Source organism: Desmodus rotundus, chromosome 11 (assembly GCF_022682495.2).
Source record: "Desmodus rotundus isolate HL8 chromosome 11, HLdesRot8A.1, whole genome shotgun sequence".
In the NCBI taxonomy this organism is placed as follows: Eukaryota; Metazoa; Chordata; class Mammalia; order Chiroptera; family Phyllostomidae; genus Desmodus; species Desmodus rotundus.
In genome coordinates, this window is record NC_071397.1 from 87,864,392 (window position 1) to 87,878,094 (window position 13,703).

The 13,703-nt window shown below is 40.8% G+C and overlaps 1 protein-coding gene across 9 annotated transcripts in view; it reads left to right on the forward strand.

Moving 5' to 3' along the window:
* The window catches only part of UTRN (utrophin), a 448,258-nt gene that overhangs the window by 366,958 nt on the left and 67,597 nt on the right, over positions 1-13,703 (forward strand). For all 9 annotated transcript variants that reach the window (XM_053914383.2, XM_024551943.4, XM_053914384.2 and 6 more), the window contains 2 exons: positions 7,084-7,145; positions 8,523-8,597. In XM_053914383.2, coding sequence (XP_053770358.1) covers positions 7,084-7,145; positions 8,523-8,597 — 137 coding nt within the window. The remainder of the gene's footprint in view (positions 1-7,083; positions 7,146-8,522; positions 8,598-13,703) is intronic.

A 13,703-nucleotide genomic window follows, 5' to 3' on the forward strand; every position in this document is an offset into this window, starting at 1 on the left:
GAATTTTGTGAAGAAGAGGAACAGGGTGATTGCCAGCAGGAAGTGGAGATCCCAGGTCGGGGTGAGTGTGCATGTGCACACATGTATATCAACATGGTAGATCCTTCATGTTTGTATACTGAGAGTAGTATCAGGAGAGAGGGGTTGATGATCCCGTACAGGAGTTTTTTAGAAATCTTTGGAAAGAGCTGGCCTTTGGTAGGAGGGGAGACAATTCCTCAGCTACAGGAGGAAAGAAAGAGACCATCTGGCAGATGGCTAGACGTTTATTGATTCACTGGTGGGAAGATGAAGGAATTTTAATCTGATGGTTTTTAGTCAGTAAAGCATGAGATTAAGTTAAATGATGCTAAGGCAGGGAGAGAAACTTATTTAGGTTTGGGGAGAGAGGAGCAGTAGGAAATTGTCGTCTTGGGGCCTGGGAAAGCAAGTTTACTAGGCAACGTAGTGCATTCACCAGCATTTGGCCACTGGAGGCTTGAAGTCAAGTATTTTGAGTAAAATCAGTCTGTCTGTTGAGCAATTTTTCTGCAGCTGTATTCATGCACAGCTGATCATGTGTGGAGAAGGCAAGCATTTGAGCTGATCCCTGCTTGCGTTCTGCCAGGAGTGAGAGAGAAGCAAGGGAGATGAGGTTGTTTGTAATGATTATAATGGTGGACTCCGATTCATCAGAAACATTTTAAAACCTCAGTCTTGCAAGTATACTTCCATATTAAGAATTCAGGCTTATGATCAATCTGGTTTCAAATCCCATTTCTAGTACTTCCTTATTATGTGAACCTGAGCAAGTTACCTAAGTGTCCTCTGCCCTACCTTCCTTCATCTGAAATATGGGGATAATATTGGCATCTAACTCATAGAGTTGTTGTGCAGATTAAGTTTGCATGTAGAAAGAATTGAGGACAGTGATTTTCCACCTTTTCAATCTCATGGTATATGTAAACCAATTACTAAAATTCTGTGCCACACCAAAAAATTTGCAAATCTGACCAAAAAAAATAGGTACAATTTTGATTCATTCACACCGGACAACCATTGTTGTATTGACTATTGCCATTTTTTATTTGACAGTTAAGGGAAAAGAGGCCAGTGCCCCTGACTAAATAGCCAGCGTTGCGTGTTTTAAAACTTCTTGCCACACACCAGTATGCTGTGGCACACCAGTTGAAAAGTGCTGGTTTGGAAGATGACCTGGTACAAACTGGACACTGAAACAGTGGGCCGTTACTATGATTAATATTCCACATCCTGACCCAGTGTGTGTCATTGTTCACTGTGCGCAGAAAAGAAGAAATACATCTCTTCTGAAGTTGTCGTATCCCAGAGCAGTGTACACAGTGCTTTTTCCCCGATTTTCATTTTTAACAAACTCACCTTTAAGTTTTTTCATTTATATGCTTTATAACGAATAGAATGATAAATGGCAAAGCTCACAAAGTCAAGTTTCAAGTATAAATTTGGGTAGATAGGTAACAAGTGTTTGGCTAAGCATCAGTTTGGGGACAAACAGGATGCCTTTTCATCATCTCTTAAGGTTTCGTGGGAAAAGACACAAGGACCACTGTAATGGGGACAAATGGGTTTGGGAGTGTCTTCCTCAGAGCAGTCTCTTGCCTGGAAATCGGCATATTATGATCTATCAAAATTGCACATGCTTTGCTTTTGGTTCGTTGCCTCATAATGGACAGTTTTGTAAAACAACATTTTTATGTTCTATTTGTTGATGTATAATCTTGTATTTTACTTTGTGTGACTTATCAGAATACATTATGAACTAATAGTAGAAGGATATACTACTTATTAGTCTTACTGATTTCCATTAAAGTCCATTTAATACAGGGACCACATGTTTTCCCAACTGGGACACCAGTAAAGGGACACTTCATAATTATAGAGGACAACAGGTATGAGCCGGGATTGTTCTGGATGTTGAACAATAATTTTAAGAATAGGAATGGAGCCCTGGCTGCTGTGGCTCATTGGGTTGAAGGCCAGCTTGGGAACTGAAAGGTCTCCAGTTTGAATCCTAGTTAGGGCACATGCCTGGGTTGTGGGCCAGGTCCCCAGTTGGGGGCATGCAAGAGGCAACTGATCCATGTATCTCTTGCATATAATGTTTCTTTCCCTCTCCTTCTCCCTCCCTTTCCCTCTCTAAAAAAAAAAAAAAGAAAGGAAGAAAGAATAGGGAATGGAGTTGTAATACAGAGTATTGTAAGTATAGTCAACAAAACCATATTATATATTTCAAAGTTGCTAGATCTGAAGTGTTCTCACCACAAAAAAGAAATGATAATTGTGGGATATAAAGGTGTTAGCTAATGCTACAATGGTAATCATATGGCAATACATAAATGTATCAAACCAACAGATTGTACACCTTTAACTAACACCATGTTATATGTCAGTGATACCTCACAAATAAAAAATATTTTTAAATGCAGTAAAAATAGATAAGATCTTGAGTCATATAAATATAAAAAGAACATATGTCAAAGCTTTCATTTAACCCACTAATTGACAAGGGAACAGGTAAGAAGTTATAACAGTTCCAAGGAGAATACTGAGTAGTGCATCCTTATAGTCAAGGTTGCTGAAATGAATCCACAGATAGGTGCAAAGCTGACAAAGTAGTCAATATCCACAGGACAGTAATCTATTGCATTCTGGTGGACACAATTTGCATTTCTATGGACAAAGTATCATTTGCATTACTATCAGTTTCCTTCATTGTTTGAGTTTAAAATAGCTCAAAGACAATTTGAATGTCACAGGACACCCACTAATTTTTTCTTCATATCAAAAGCCTTCACAGTGGTCCCCACACAAGCAAGACTGGCGTTGCCGGCACCCTAGTGGCCAGGTGCCCCAGTTAATGTCACAGATTCTCACTATTGTTGCTTCCTGTGATTTTGGACTCAGCTGCTAATTGCTGCTTTGTTAGGTTTTAAATTGTTGCTTTATTCTTGAGCAGCTTTCTGTGTCTGTTTCCTCTTAAAAAGAGGGTCTTTATAACAAAATTATAATTTTATTTTACTGTTTATCAAACTTCATAATATTAGGTCCCACTCCTCTTTCGCCTTTGGAGAATGGCCAGAAGTTAACCTGCTGTATTTGGGGGTGGCGGCGGCGAGGTAGGGGCACACTAGTTCTGTTTGGTCGCCTGCTCAGTGAGGACTGGTAGCATTTTGGCTGCATGAGCTGAACAAGCTGCAGCTGTTCGAATACTGTGAGCTTCTGGGTGGAGTGTGGCTTTGGCTTTAATATCCTCCCCCTACACACACACACACACACACTTAGAGTGAGAGACAGACAGACAGACAGACAGAAAGAGAGACAAAGAATGAGAGAGAATCCATCAGCCAAATGCATCTACTACATTTTGTTTTAACTGTTGTTGGTAAGCTGCAGTTATGCATTCGTAACCAGAGGCTGTGTTTATTTTCAGTGTTGGCAGTTCTGCCTAATGAATCAACTGGTATTGAATTCACAAAGGGGGATGCCTTTTCTCTCCCTCCATCTGTTTGCCAAATGCGTGTGTTCCCTCAGCTCCCACTAGTGGTTTCACTAAAAGGAGCTGTTCGCAAGCCGTGTACTCACTGAATTCTCAGGCCACTGCCTGACTGCACAGGGGCACTTTCTTCTCATGCTTCCATAGGGGTTGTTGGCCAACGCTCCACACTTGTCAGTCGAGAGAAAGTGTAATTATTTATGCTTGCTGTTTAAGTGTAAAGCTTGGCTCTGCATTACTCAGAGCTTGTGTGATTCTTGAGCCTTGGTGTGGTCTTCTAGACTGGGTTGTCTGTGTCTAGAAAGTAGTCCATGGGGCTTGACATTAATCAAAAGAAGAGACAAGAAATCAAGTGCATACTGGTAAATGGGGAGCCCATGATGAAATTGTTTGATTTATACCAAATTTCCAGCAAATCCTTCTTTGATTCTCATTGATGAGAAGAAGTTGTTTCATTAATGAAATTTAGAGATTGATTTTATTTTTAAGTTTTAATTTTTCACTTTCAGTCACGCATTAGAAGCTTTTTAGGTCAGTACTTCTCAAACTTAAATGTGCAGATTAATCCCTTGGGATTTCGTTAAGGTAAGGATTCTGATTCAGTAGGAATAGGAGTCCAAGATCCTGTGTTTTTATCAAGCTCTGGGTCAACTATCGGTAGTAAGAATTTTAGGTGAAACTGTTAAGAAACAAAAAAGGACAATTTGCCTGCTGTCACAAAAGCCTAAGTCGTGAGGCAGTTGCTGGTGAAAAAAAGAAAGGTTTTATTCAGATGCGATTTGGGAGAATGGTGGACTCCTGTCTCAATGCTCATTTTCTGTGTAAAACCGTGGACTCCAATGGTCCTCAGCAGACCTAAGTAAAAACCATTGCCCACAGTTCCTGTTCCAATTTAAAATACAGTCCTTTAGGGGGAAGTGGGGAGGGGACAGTGAGGAGAGGGGATTACAGGAACTACTATAAAGGACACATGGACAAAATTAAGGGGGAGGGTGGAGGTGGGGAAGGGAGGGGGGTTCAGCTGGGGTGGGGTGGAGGGATGGGGAGAAAAGGCATACAACTGTAATTGAATAACAATAAAAATTTAAAAAGATAAAAAAATAAAATAAAATAAAATACAGTCCTTTGGAGCCTGCAGGTGGCTGCTAAGCAGTCACTGGGGTAGCTTAGCTTGTTCGGGCTGCTGGGAGGCCACGAGCCACGCAGCTGCTAGAGCTGCGAGGCCACGTACTCCCCGGACAGAGTGTGTGAACGCACCAGTAAATGCATCACCAGGTGGGCAGAAAGCAAGGGAGGCTTCCTTCTGGAGGCCATGGCCACGTGGCTGCTTAGACCACATGGCCCATGGAAAGAACAGGTGAGTACACTGTCCAAGTGCAAATCAAGAGCCTGGAGCAAGAGAGAGAGCCTTCTTTGTTCCCCCTGGTTTATATTAGCTTGGGTGTGGGATGGACTAGGTGCTTTCTCAAAAATGACCAATCAACGTCCCACACTTTCGCGAGCTTCAGGAGGGTCCACCTCCCAATGAATCCATTCTTTCCCCAGGTGAGACTGACAGGCTTCTTTCCAGCACCTCCCCCTGCTGCCATGTTGACTTCTATGGCATATGTGCCTTCCTTCCTCTGGCCCCACCCCAAATCTGGCATTGGAGGGGTGGGGTAAGGGCTTTTTGCATGCTTCGTGTAATAACCTTCCCCTGCTGCCCACCCCGGCCAGTGAGGGAGATTTCCTGGGCTCCAACCGACTGTCCACCAGTAACGAAACAACTTCAGTGCATTCAGATCTTTGCATTGTTGATATGTTACCTTGTTTGAGATTTTGGAATTTCCGGGGTATTTTACATAGTCAATTTCAAAGCTTATATTTTTCAAGTAAATCATGTTATTTGGGGGTTCTGTTACATGTATGTACATGACTGTGATTACATCCTTTCTCCAGTGACATACCCCACCTCTTGATATATTACATCGATTTAAAAGTTTTCTCTTAAATTCGAGTGTAGGAATATTTTAATGTTTCTCTCTGTGTACTGTGCCATTTCACTTAGCTTACCAAACAGTTTTATAAGAACTGAGTGTCATCCAAAAGTCCTTTGAGACCTATAAAATGTTCTTAGTCTATTCTGACCCAGATGAGGGACAGTACACTTTTTAAATACAAGGCCATTGACCCATTGATGTTAAGAGTCGATCAGCACACACTCTCTCTCTCACACACACACACACATACACAAGGAAGGACCCTAATGCCAGCATTACACTGATCTGTTTTACCATCTTATTCCCCCAAAGACTTCTAATTCTTTGAGCTAGTTTTGAAATCTATAGAATAAGAGAAAATATAAACCTTGCTTTTAAAGTGAAGGATAAGGTTCATGAGAAAAAAGTGTTTAATATCTATTTTATTTATTTATTTATTTATTTATTTATAGAGAGAGGGGAAGGGAGAGAGAAAGAGAGGGAGAGAAACATCAGTGTGTGGTTGCCTCTCGCGCAGCCCCAATGGGGACCTGGCCTGCAAACCAGACATGTGCCCTGACTGGGAATCAACCAGCAACCCAAATTATTACGAGAAAGGAAAGGGTCAATTTATGCACAGTGCACACACATGAAGTTGTGCTTAGTGATGAGTGACTCAAAGGGGTGGTTAGAATTTGAACGTAGGACTCATATACCCAACTCAGTAGGGGAAAGAGGTGTGGAGAAACGTTCCTATGAGAAAAACCAGTAGGTTTTTTCCAGGAAGACTCTTTTTTTTTTTTTTTTTTTAGGAGAACAAACATGAGTTGAGAAAGTTTGTGATAATGTTTGTTTATGCAGGTGCAAGTGGCTTTTCTGTCCTCTTTATGGCCACGAAACTCCCCGCCAAAGAGGGGATTTACAAGAACCCCCTTTCCCAGGAGTCGCTGCTTTTAGTCAGGAAAAGGAAGCTCTGAGAAGGCGTCTTTCTACTTCTGTGGAATCTCAGATGTCTTTAGCTTAAAATAATTCTTATCCCAACTCTAGGGTTCTCTAGCTCCCCACAGAGGAAAAGGGGAAGACACTCAGGTTGAAGAAGAGGGAGACTCACTAGATTGTGAGTTATTGTTATTCAGAGTTAAACTCTTCATTTGTCTATTCTTCAGAAATTCAATTAGGACCGTTAAAGTTTGATGACCTTCACGGCACTTCTGCTCTTGGAGGATTTGTTCAGGATGAGAATCTACATCCACCTAACACAAACAGAATTATTCTAGAGCCTGTGCTGATCTGGCTTCATCAAACATGATGCCCTGGGATCCCTGACAGCCACACTTTATAACTAGGTTTTAATTTTGAGTTGTAATTCTTTTTGAAATAGAGAAAGAAAACATTTTCACCTGTAATTTTACAATGTAATTGCTCAAATAAAAATGTATTATTATTTCAAATATTAAGTAATGACTGGGCACCAGATTTCTGAGTGATCCATCATGGAGATAATTTTGCAGGTATTTTAAAAAATTTTAACAAAAATTCTCTTCATGTATTTTCTGTGTGGCATATATTATTGTACATGTTCTTTCATTTAAATTTATTAACTTTTTTCCCCAGCCATCAAACACAGACAACCTGTTGGGATCACCCTAAAATGACTGAACTCTTCCAATCCCTTGGTGAGTGTTGTTGTATTTAACAGTAATGAATTAAATGGAAAGGGTATGTTTTTAAATGAAAACTAATCACCAGCTTTTCCTCCATGGCATGTTGTGTTTAAGGGATCATGACAATGACATATAAAAACAGGTGAATTTCTAAGGACAATGAAGTAAACAGGTTTCACCTTTCTTCTTACGAGGATGTAAGGTTTGAAATAGTATGATCCAAAAAAAGCATGATTTTAAAAGGAGGAATATAATTAGAGGTTTTACCTCCCTCATATGGGGTCGTCTTACTCTCCAATTTTGTGTGGAAAATAAAAAAACTAAAACAATTATACAGAATCTCTAATCCACTGCTTTTAAACCTGCTTTTAGCTCACTCTTTATTTAATAAATCTTATTAAGTTAGCTAGCTTAATTTTATTTATTCTAAGAAGAGATGAAGAGAGCTAAATTCCCTTTAATGTAAAAATGCAAGAAAACTCATGAGATAGAATTCTGATCTTGTAGATTTCCAGTAGAATATGACTTTGATCACACACACACGCGCGCGCGCACACACACACACACTGCTTCCTCAGTCGGTCCAGCCGTTTTGGAAGAGTTTTCTCTTGGGAGCAAAGGTGCTGCTGCAGATGGGGTGGTAGCACCCTAAGGCTCTCCCATCCACTCCCATTTCAACACGGGGAGCATCCCGTTTTATCTCTTTAAATATCAGCCTCCTTTGTGAACTTGCATTACAGTGAGTGAGGGTGGCTTGAAAGGCTGAACAAGTGAGAGAAAATCTGCTGGTTTGCAAAAGGAGAAGTCAAATTTTAATGATTTCTGAGGTTTCTTCTCCCTCCACTAGTCTCTACCACTGCTAGTCTGTCTTTAGGGGACAGAGAAAAACTTTGCAATAATCTATTATTCCCAAAGGTTTAAATATTGACTATAGGATAATTTTGACCAGATCTATGCAAGGGCAGAGGAAGCAAATAGATCAGAATGGAGGAATATAGAAACTTCCGGAGGAGTCAGATGGACAGCCTGGTGACAGAGAACTAATTGTCCTCAGGAAGATGCCCTGGAGGAGAGTCCCTCTTAGCTACACAGAGTGAGGGCCCTCCCCAGTGCCATGTCCTTACTAAGCCATCAACAGTGCACAGGCCAGGTGTGTTTCCTTGTCCTCATTCTCTTTCTCTTCCTTTCTCAGAATCTTTGGGGTAGCACTGCCTTGGATTGCATCTCGCCATGGTGCTAATGAATGTTTAATGATGTTCTTGAATCCATGATGTGGATTTTAGGGGAAGACTTTTTAATGTGAATAGACATCTGAAGTAAACAAATCCCTTCTTGCCATTCAACATAAGTACTAAGCATGCTTTTGAATGCGTCCCCTTTTCCTTTCAGCTGACCTGAATAATGTACGGTTCTCTGCCTACCGGACAGCCATCAAAATCCGAAGGCTACAGAAAGCACTGTGTTGTGAGTCCTAACGCCAAAGTTGATCGCTCTGCTCTCTGGGTTGCCTTTTTTTTTTTTAAGACACAGATGAATGAAGAGGGTGGTGTGTTTGTAGAGTTAATCTGATTTGCAGTGTATCTCACTCGAAGAGTTGGCTGGCATTCTATAAATGCTCTATTATTTGCCCCGTCAGCATGCGTGCATTGGGAAAACAAATGAACATATGCCCTTCTCAGTTGGAGAACAAAATTAACCAAGATACAGCAGTAACATAGAAGTCTTTTTCAAAGAGTATGCTGCCACCCAATTTAAAAGGATTAAAGCAAGGAATCAAAGTGTATGTACATATATACATATACATGTGTATATGTACATATACACATATATCTTATATATATGTATATAGTCTATATATATGGCCTAATATATGTATATATTAGACCATTGATTGCCTTTTTAGTAATTTGTATGTATTTGGAAGTATAAGGTTCAAAACAGTTTCATTCAAGACAATCATATAATAAACACTAAAAAACATCATGTTCCTAATCCAAATTTGAACTGTCATCTTAGAAAATTGGATAAAAGTTTCCATGTTCATTTATATATGTCTTGAGACATTTAGTATTATGAATATGAACTTTTCCTACAGAGATTATGTCCAGTGATTTCTGTGATAATCATTTTACTAAAGGGTTAGTCCTCCCAAATAGCTGAACTTTAAGTAGGAGAATGAAATATGATACTTTTACAGAGTATAGATTTAAGCTGTCTGGATTCAATTTGTGGTTGCAGTTTTAATGACTGAGTCTATTCAAAGAACATTTAGGTCTTATCAGATAGTTAATATATGGAAGTGGCATTTGCCTATACTTTTCAGAGGGTAATTTGAATAATTCCAGCCATTCTTGTTAGCGGCCTTTTGTAAACTGTTATTATATATCTAGGCAGCTCAGTAAAGTTTTGAAAATAACCTTGAGAATAATACGTTACAGTTAAAATCTCCTTAAAAGTCAGTAGAAATTAGAAATACATGTTAAGCTGCTTACATGAGAAGAATTGAGGGAAGACAGTGTAGAATCACTCAGAGAAAATACAGCAATGCGTAGCTTTAAAGTAAGAAACACCTAAGCTATGTGTGGAAGAAAAGCTACAAAGGGCTGGAAAACACCTTTAGATTAGGTGACAGAAGAAAGGATGAGATGACCTATGGCACGTAATCTGTGAGCCCTGGATAATTGGTGGGTGGTCGTGATGACAGCAAGTGTTGCCAAATTACCAGTACAAAAAAAAAAAAAAAACAGGAAAAAAAAAAGCCAGCACTCTGGCTGATGGTCTATATGTTGAGCCAGAAGGAAATAGGGAGTGAATTAGCGCACAAAAGGGATGTTCTGAGCTGAGTGAGTTCATGGTGACCGCAGTTTTGAAAGAGGCTCAGCTGCGAATCCAGCATCCAGCTGACAGATCAGGGAGGTCCTCTCAGGCCTGATGAGCTATGAAATGAGGACAAGCTACTCAGCCACAGAATCTCAGTTGACAGAAGACTGCCTTGTTCATGTTCGTTGTGAATATGGCTCCCATTTTCACTAATACTTCTGGGTCGGTAAGCGTTCATACATTTAGTTTTGTTTTGTTTGTTTTTTTTCTGTTGAGCTTTTTTTTTCACTCCAAAGAAAAATGAATTTTCCCCTTTCTGGTCATTTCTTCAAATGTGAGAGGAGCAGCAAAGTGACGCCTCCCACTTATAACTGAACAGCATTTAGCAACACATACTTAGAGAAGTGCTGGGTTGCGCTGGGTTATAAATATTTGAGGTGACGTGCTGACAGCCGCCTGGCCTCTACCTTCCCGCGCTCTGCCACCACTGCTGTCCAGCCTGGGGCCCCTGGGCCACTTGTCAGCCTTGCCTGTTCATGATTAATCTGCTCCTTCCTTTCCCATCGCTTCTGTCTATTTGCAAGTCCCTGACCCTTCCCTGACAATCGTCTGCAACCCTTTCTTCCTCCCAAATACTGTTAAAAATTTACTCCTTTGGAAACATTTACAAGCCAGTTCCACCTGCCACCGGTTTTTCCAGAACTTTATGATGGCCTGTCATGACTGTGTCTCCCCTGAGCACCGTGTGTGTACCTTTGCGCAATAAATAATGTCGGGACGGCTGCCCTGGCTTCAGTGAGAACTGCTTTAGGTCAAGGGTAGTCTTTCCATTCATGTACGTCTCCACCCTCCAATGAAAAGGGCGCACCATCGTTTCTGTCACTGTTCATTCATTTATTGGGCTCCAAGATTGTGCAGGAGATAAGGCAAAATAAAGAAACTCAGTTCCCACTCTCAAGGAACTTAAGTTTGGAGACAGCACGTTGCATGTGGGCACAGCTTTCCTACTTACAACAGAGTCTCGTTGCCCTTGAGTGAAACAGCCTTTGCCTTGGCCCCTCTCTCTGTCCACCCCGTGGTCTGTGCTCCACTCTGGACTTTTTTCAGTTCTGGAGGACAGTGGAAATGGCAAGCTCCAGGTTCTGTTCCTCCTGCCTGAAGAGCTCCTGTCTTAGGTCCGTGTGCTTATCCTTTTCCCCTGGCTGGTGCGTTCTCTTCCTTGAAGTCCTAGTTTCACTGTCACCTGGAACTAATGAGGCTTTCTTGGCTACTTTACTCAAAATAGGTCACCCTGGTGTTCCATCTCATAGAGTTAGTGCTTATGTGGCGCTTGTCATAGTGTATGGTATTCTGTTTATTTACATTCTGTCTCTCCCAGTGAACTCAGCTTTCACACGAGGGATGAGTCTGTTTTCTTCTGCACTTCAGACCTCGTGCAATTGCTGGCATAGAGCAGTCTGCTAGGACAGATTGAGAAAACGATTTGAGTTTGAAAGTCATAGGAATACAACAGGAAAATGTGTAAGAAGACTTATAGCTGCACTTTTTAAGAGTAAAATTTGTTTAATTCTGGCATACTCATCAACGTGTTATGATACAACAGCAAAAAACAAGTGAATGACTAATCAGCACGAACGTGGTTGATTCTCAGGACTATAAAGGTGAATGAAAAAAAATCAAGTAGCAGAAGAAATCCACATAGTTCTTCACTTATATATAGTTCAAGGCCATGCACAACCAAGTGCTCTGTTATTTAGAGACACATATACTGAAAGTAAACTGAAAAGATTAGTGATTCTCCTTTGATTGTCAGGGGATTAATTAAGGAGGCTTTCCTAGAGTCTTGCAAGATACTCGTAGTGGTCTATTTCTTTAGCTGTGTGATAGATTAATGGATGTATGCTCTATTATTTTTCTTCAGGCTACACATATGTGTTATCCATACTCTTTTGTATTTCAATTTTAAAAAGCTTTGTGCAATAGGCAATAACAGAGAATCCAAAGGGAAGTGCTATTGGAGGAAGGAGAGAGGGATCCCCTTTGTTGTGAAGAGCAGAGTAAGCTTCCCTGAGTAGGAAGCACATTAGCCAAGCCTAGAAGCCACACAGGATTTCGAGAGGCAGCTGTAATCAAGGGGAAGGTAATCATATGCATGATATTCAAAGGCCTAGATAGAGTTCAGGGGACGCCAGCTTATAATGGAGTCTAAATCAAATAGCTAATGAGCTATTTGTCCAGTATTCAGAAATGCCCTTAAAATCAGTTTAGGTTCACTTCAGTCTTTTTTTTTTTTTTTTTAATAAAACCTTTTCTGATTTTTTAGACTTTTTGTTCCTCCAGCTTTCCCAATGTTGAATTCAAAGTTCAGGGTTTTGTGTGTGTGTGGAGCAGAGTACTGTGGAACCATTTTCTGTTTTGTGGAGTTTAGAAGACAGGGCCAGTTGTGGCTGTGTGCTTTGGGCAATCTCTAGGGCCGATCAAAGGCCAGAGGGAACAGAGGACAAGAAAATATCTCAGGTGAAAGATGATGGAGGCTGAGCTGGCTGCTGGTCATAGGAGGGGAGATGAGGGTGCGGATTTGTGAAGAGGAGAAGGAGCTGATGCCTGGGGGAATTTTGTGGTTCATCAACCACAGAGGATAGAAGAAGGAGAGTTTTGGGACAGCTCAGGATTTACAGACTGTTGATCTATGGAAGGTAGCAATGCCATTACTGGGTTCAGCATACCAAAAAGGCAAGACCTTATTTGGAGCATATTAAGGTGGAGGCTCCTGAATGAGAAGAGTATAACTCTGGTGGGGAACAGAGCAGCAGGAATGTGGATCGGGTACAGGCAGGAGAAAACAGAATCTGGAATTGTCCAGAGAGAAGTAATAATGAAAGTGAGGTTTGTAGATACAAGGTCTTGATCGCCACCTATATTTCTTTGATGTCTGGGAAAGAGGAGACGGGAAAGTTGCTCTCAGGGATGGTCAAGCAGCTGGAGAACAGAAGAGTCACAGAAGTCCGGGGTTGGGTGCCATGTACAGTGTGTGTTTTTACAGAGGAGAATGATGACCCATTTTCATTTGATTGGCTGTGCCTCCTATGCAGGGTTAAAGAAAAAAGACGGATAGAAAACGATTCTGCTATTTGTTTCATTTGCCACATGACCTAACTGTCATTTGTCTGCCTTTGAGAGGACAAGCTTCTAATTTTCTGTGATCTAAATGTAGTCCATTTTAAAGGTACCTAAATGGGACACACTTCAGGAAGATGTATGCCTTGCTTAGGCACTAAGGCAAAGTGTCAGAGTAAATCACTAAAAATCGAAGACATGATTGTCTGTGGGATGTGGCAAATTACTGTCATATTTACCGTGTATGTTACAAAGGGCTTTTCTGGAAGAACTGTAAAGACACCCTCACCCAGAAAATGGTCGTTTTGGAATTTCGTCTTTGGTCACTTTATGCCATGTGGGGGGTGGGGACAAAATAGCAGTGCTGTGTTGCTGGCACAATTAATGCTGAAATTCAGAAACTTAGAGCATTTTGACAGTATCTGAACGTGTTTCTTTGTTTCTGTGTGGAATCATAGTTCTGTAGCAACCACTATCATTATTAAGCTGTTCCTTTTATCACACACTGTTAAGAGTGAATTTAAATTTTGCTCCTGCCCTCTGGGAGTTTATCACTGAAAACAGTGTGTAACGCCAAAGAAATGTGACAATGAAAATTTCAGATGGTTCCCAGTTGTTTGCTTTTTTTTTTTG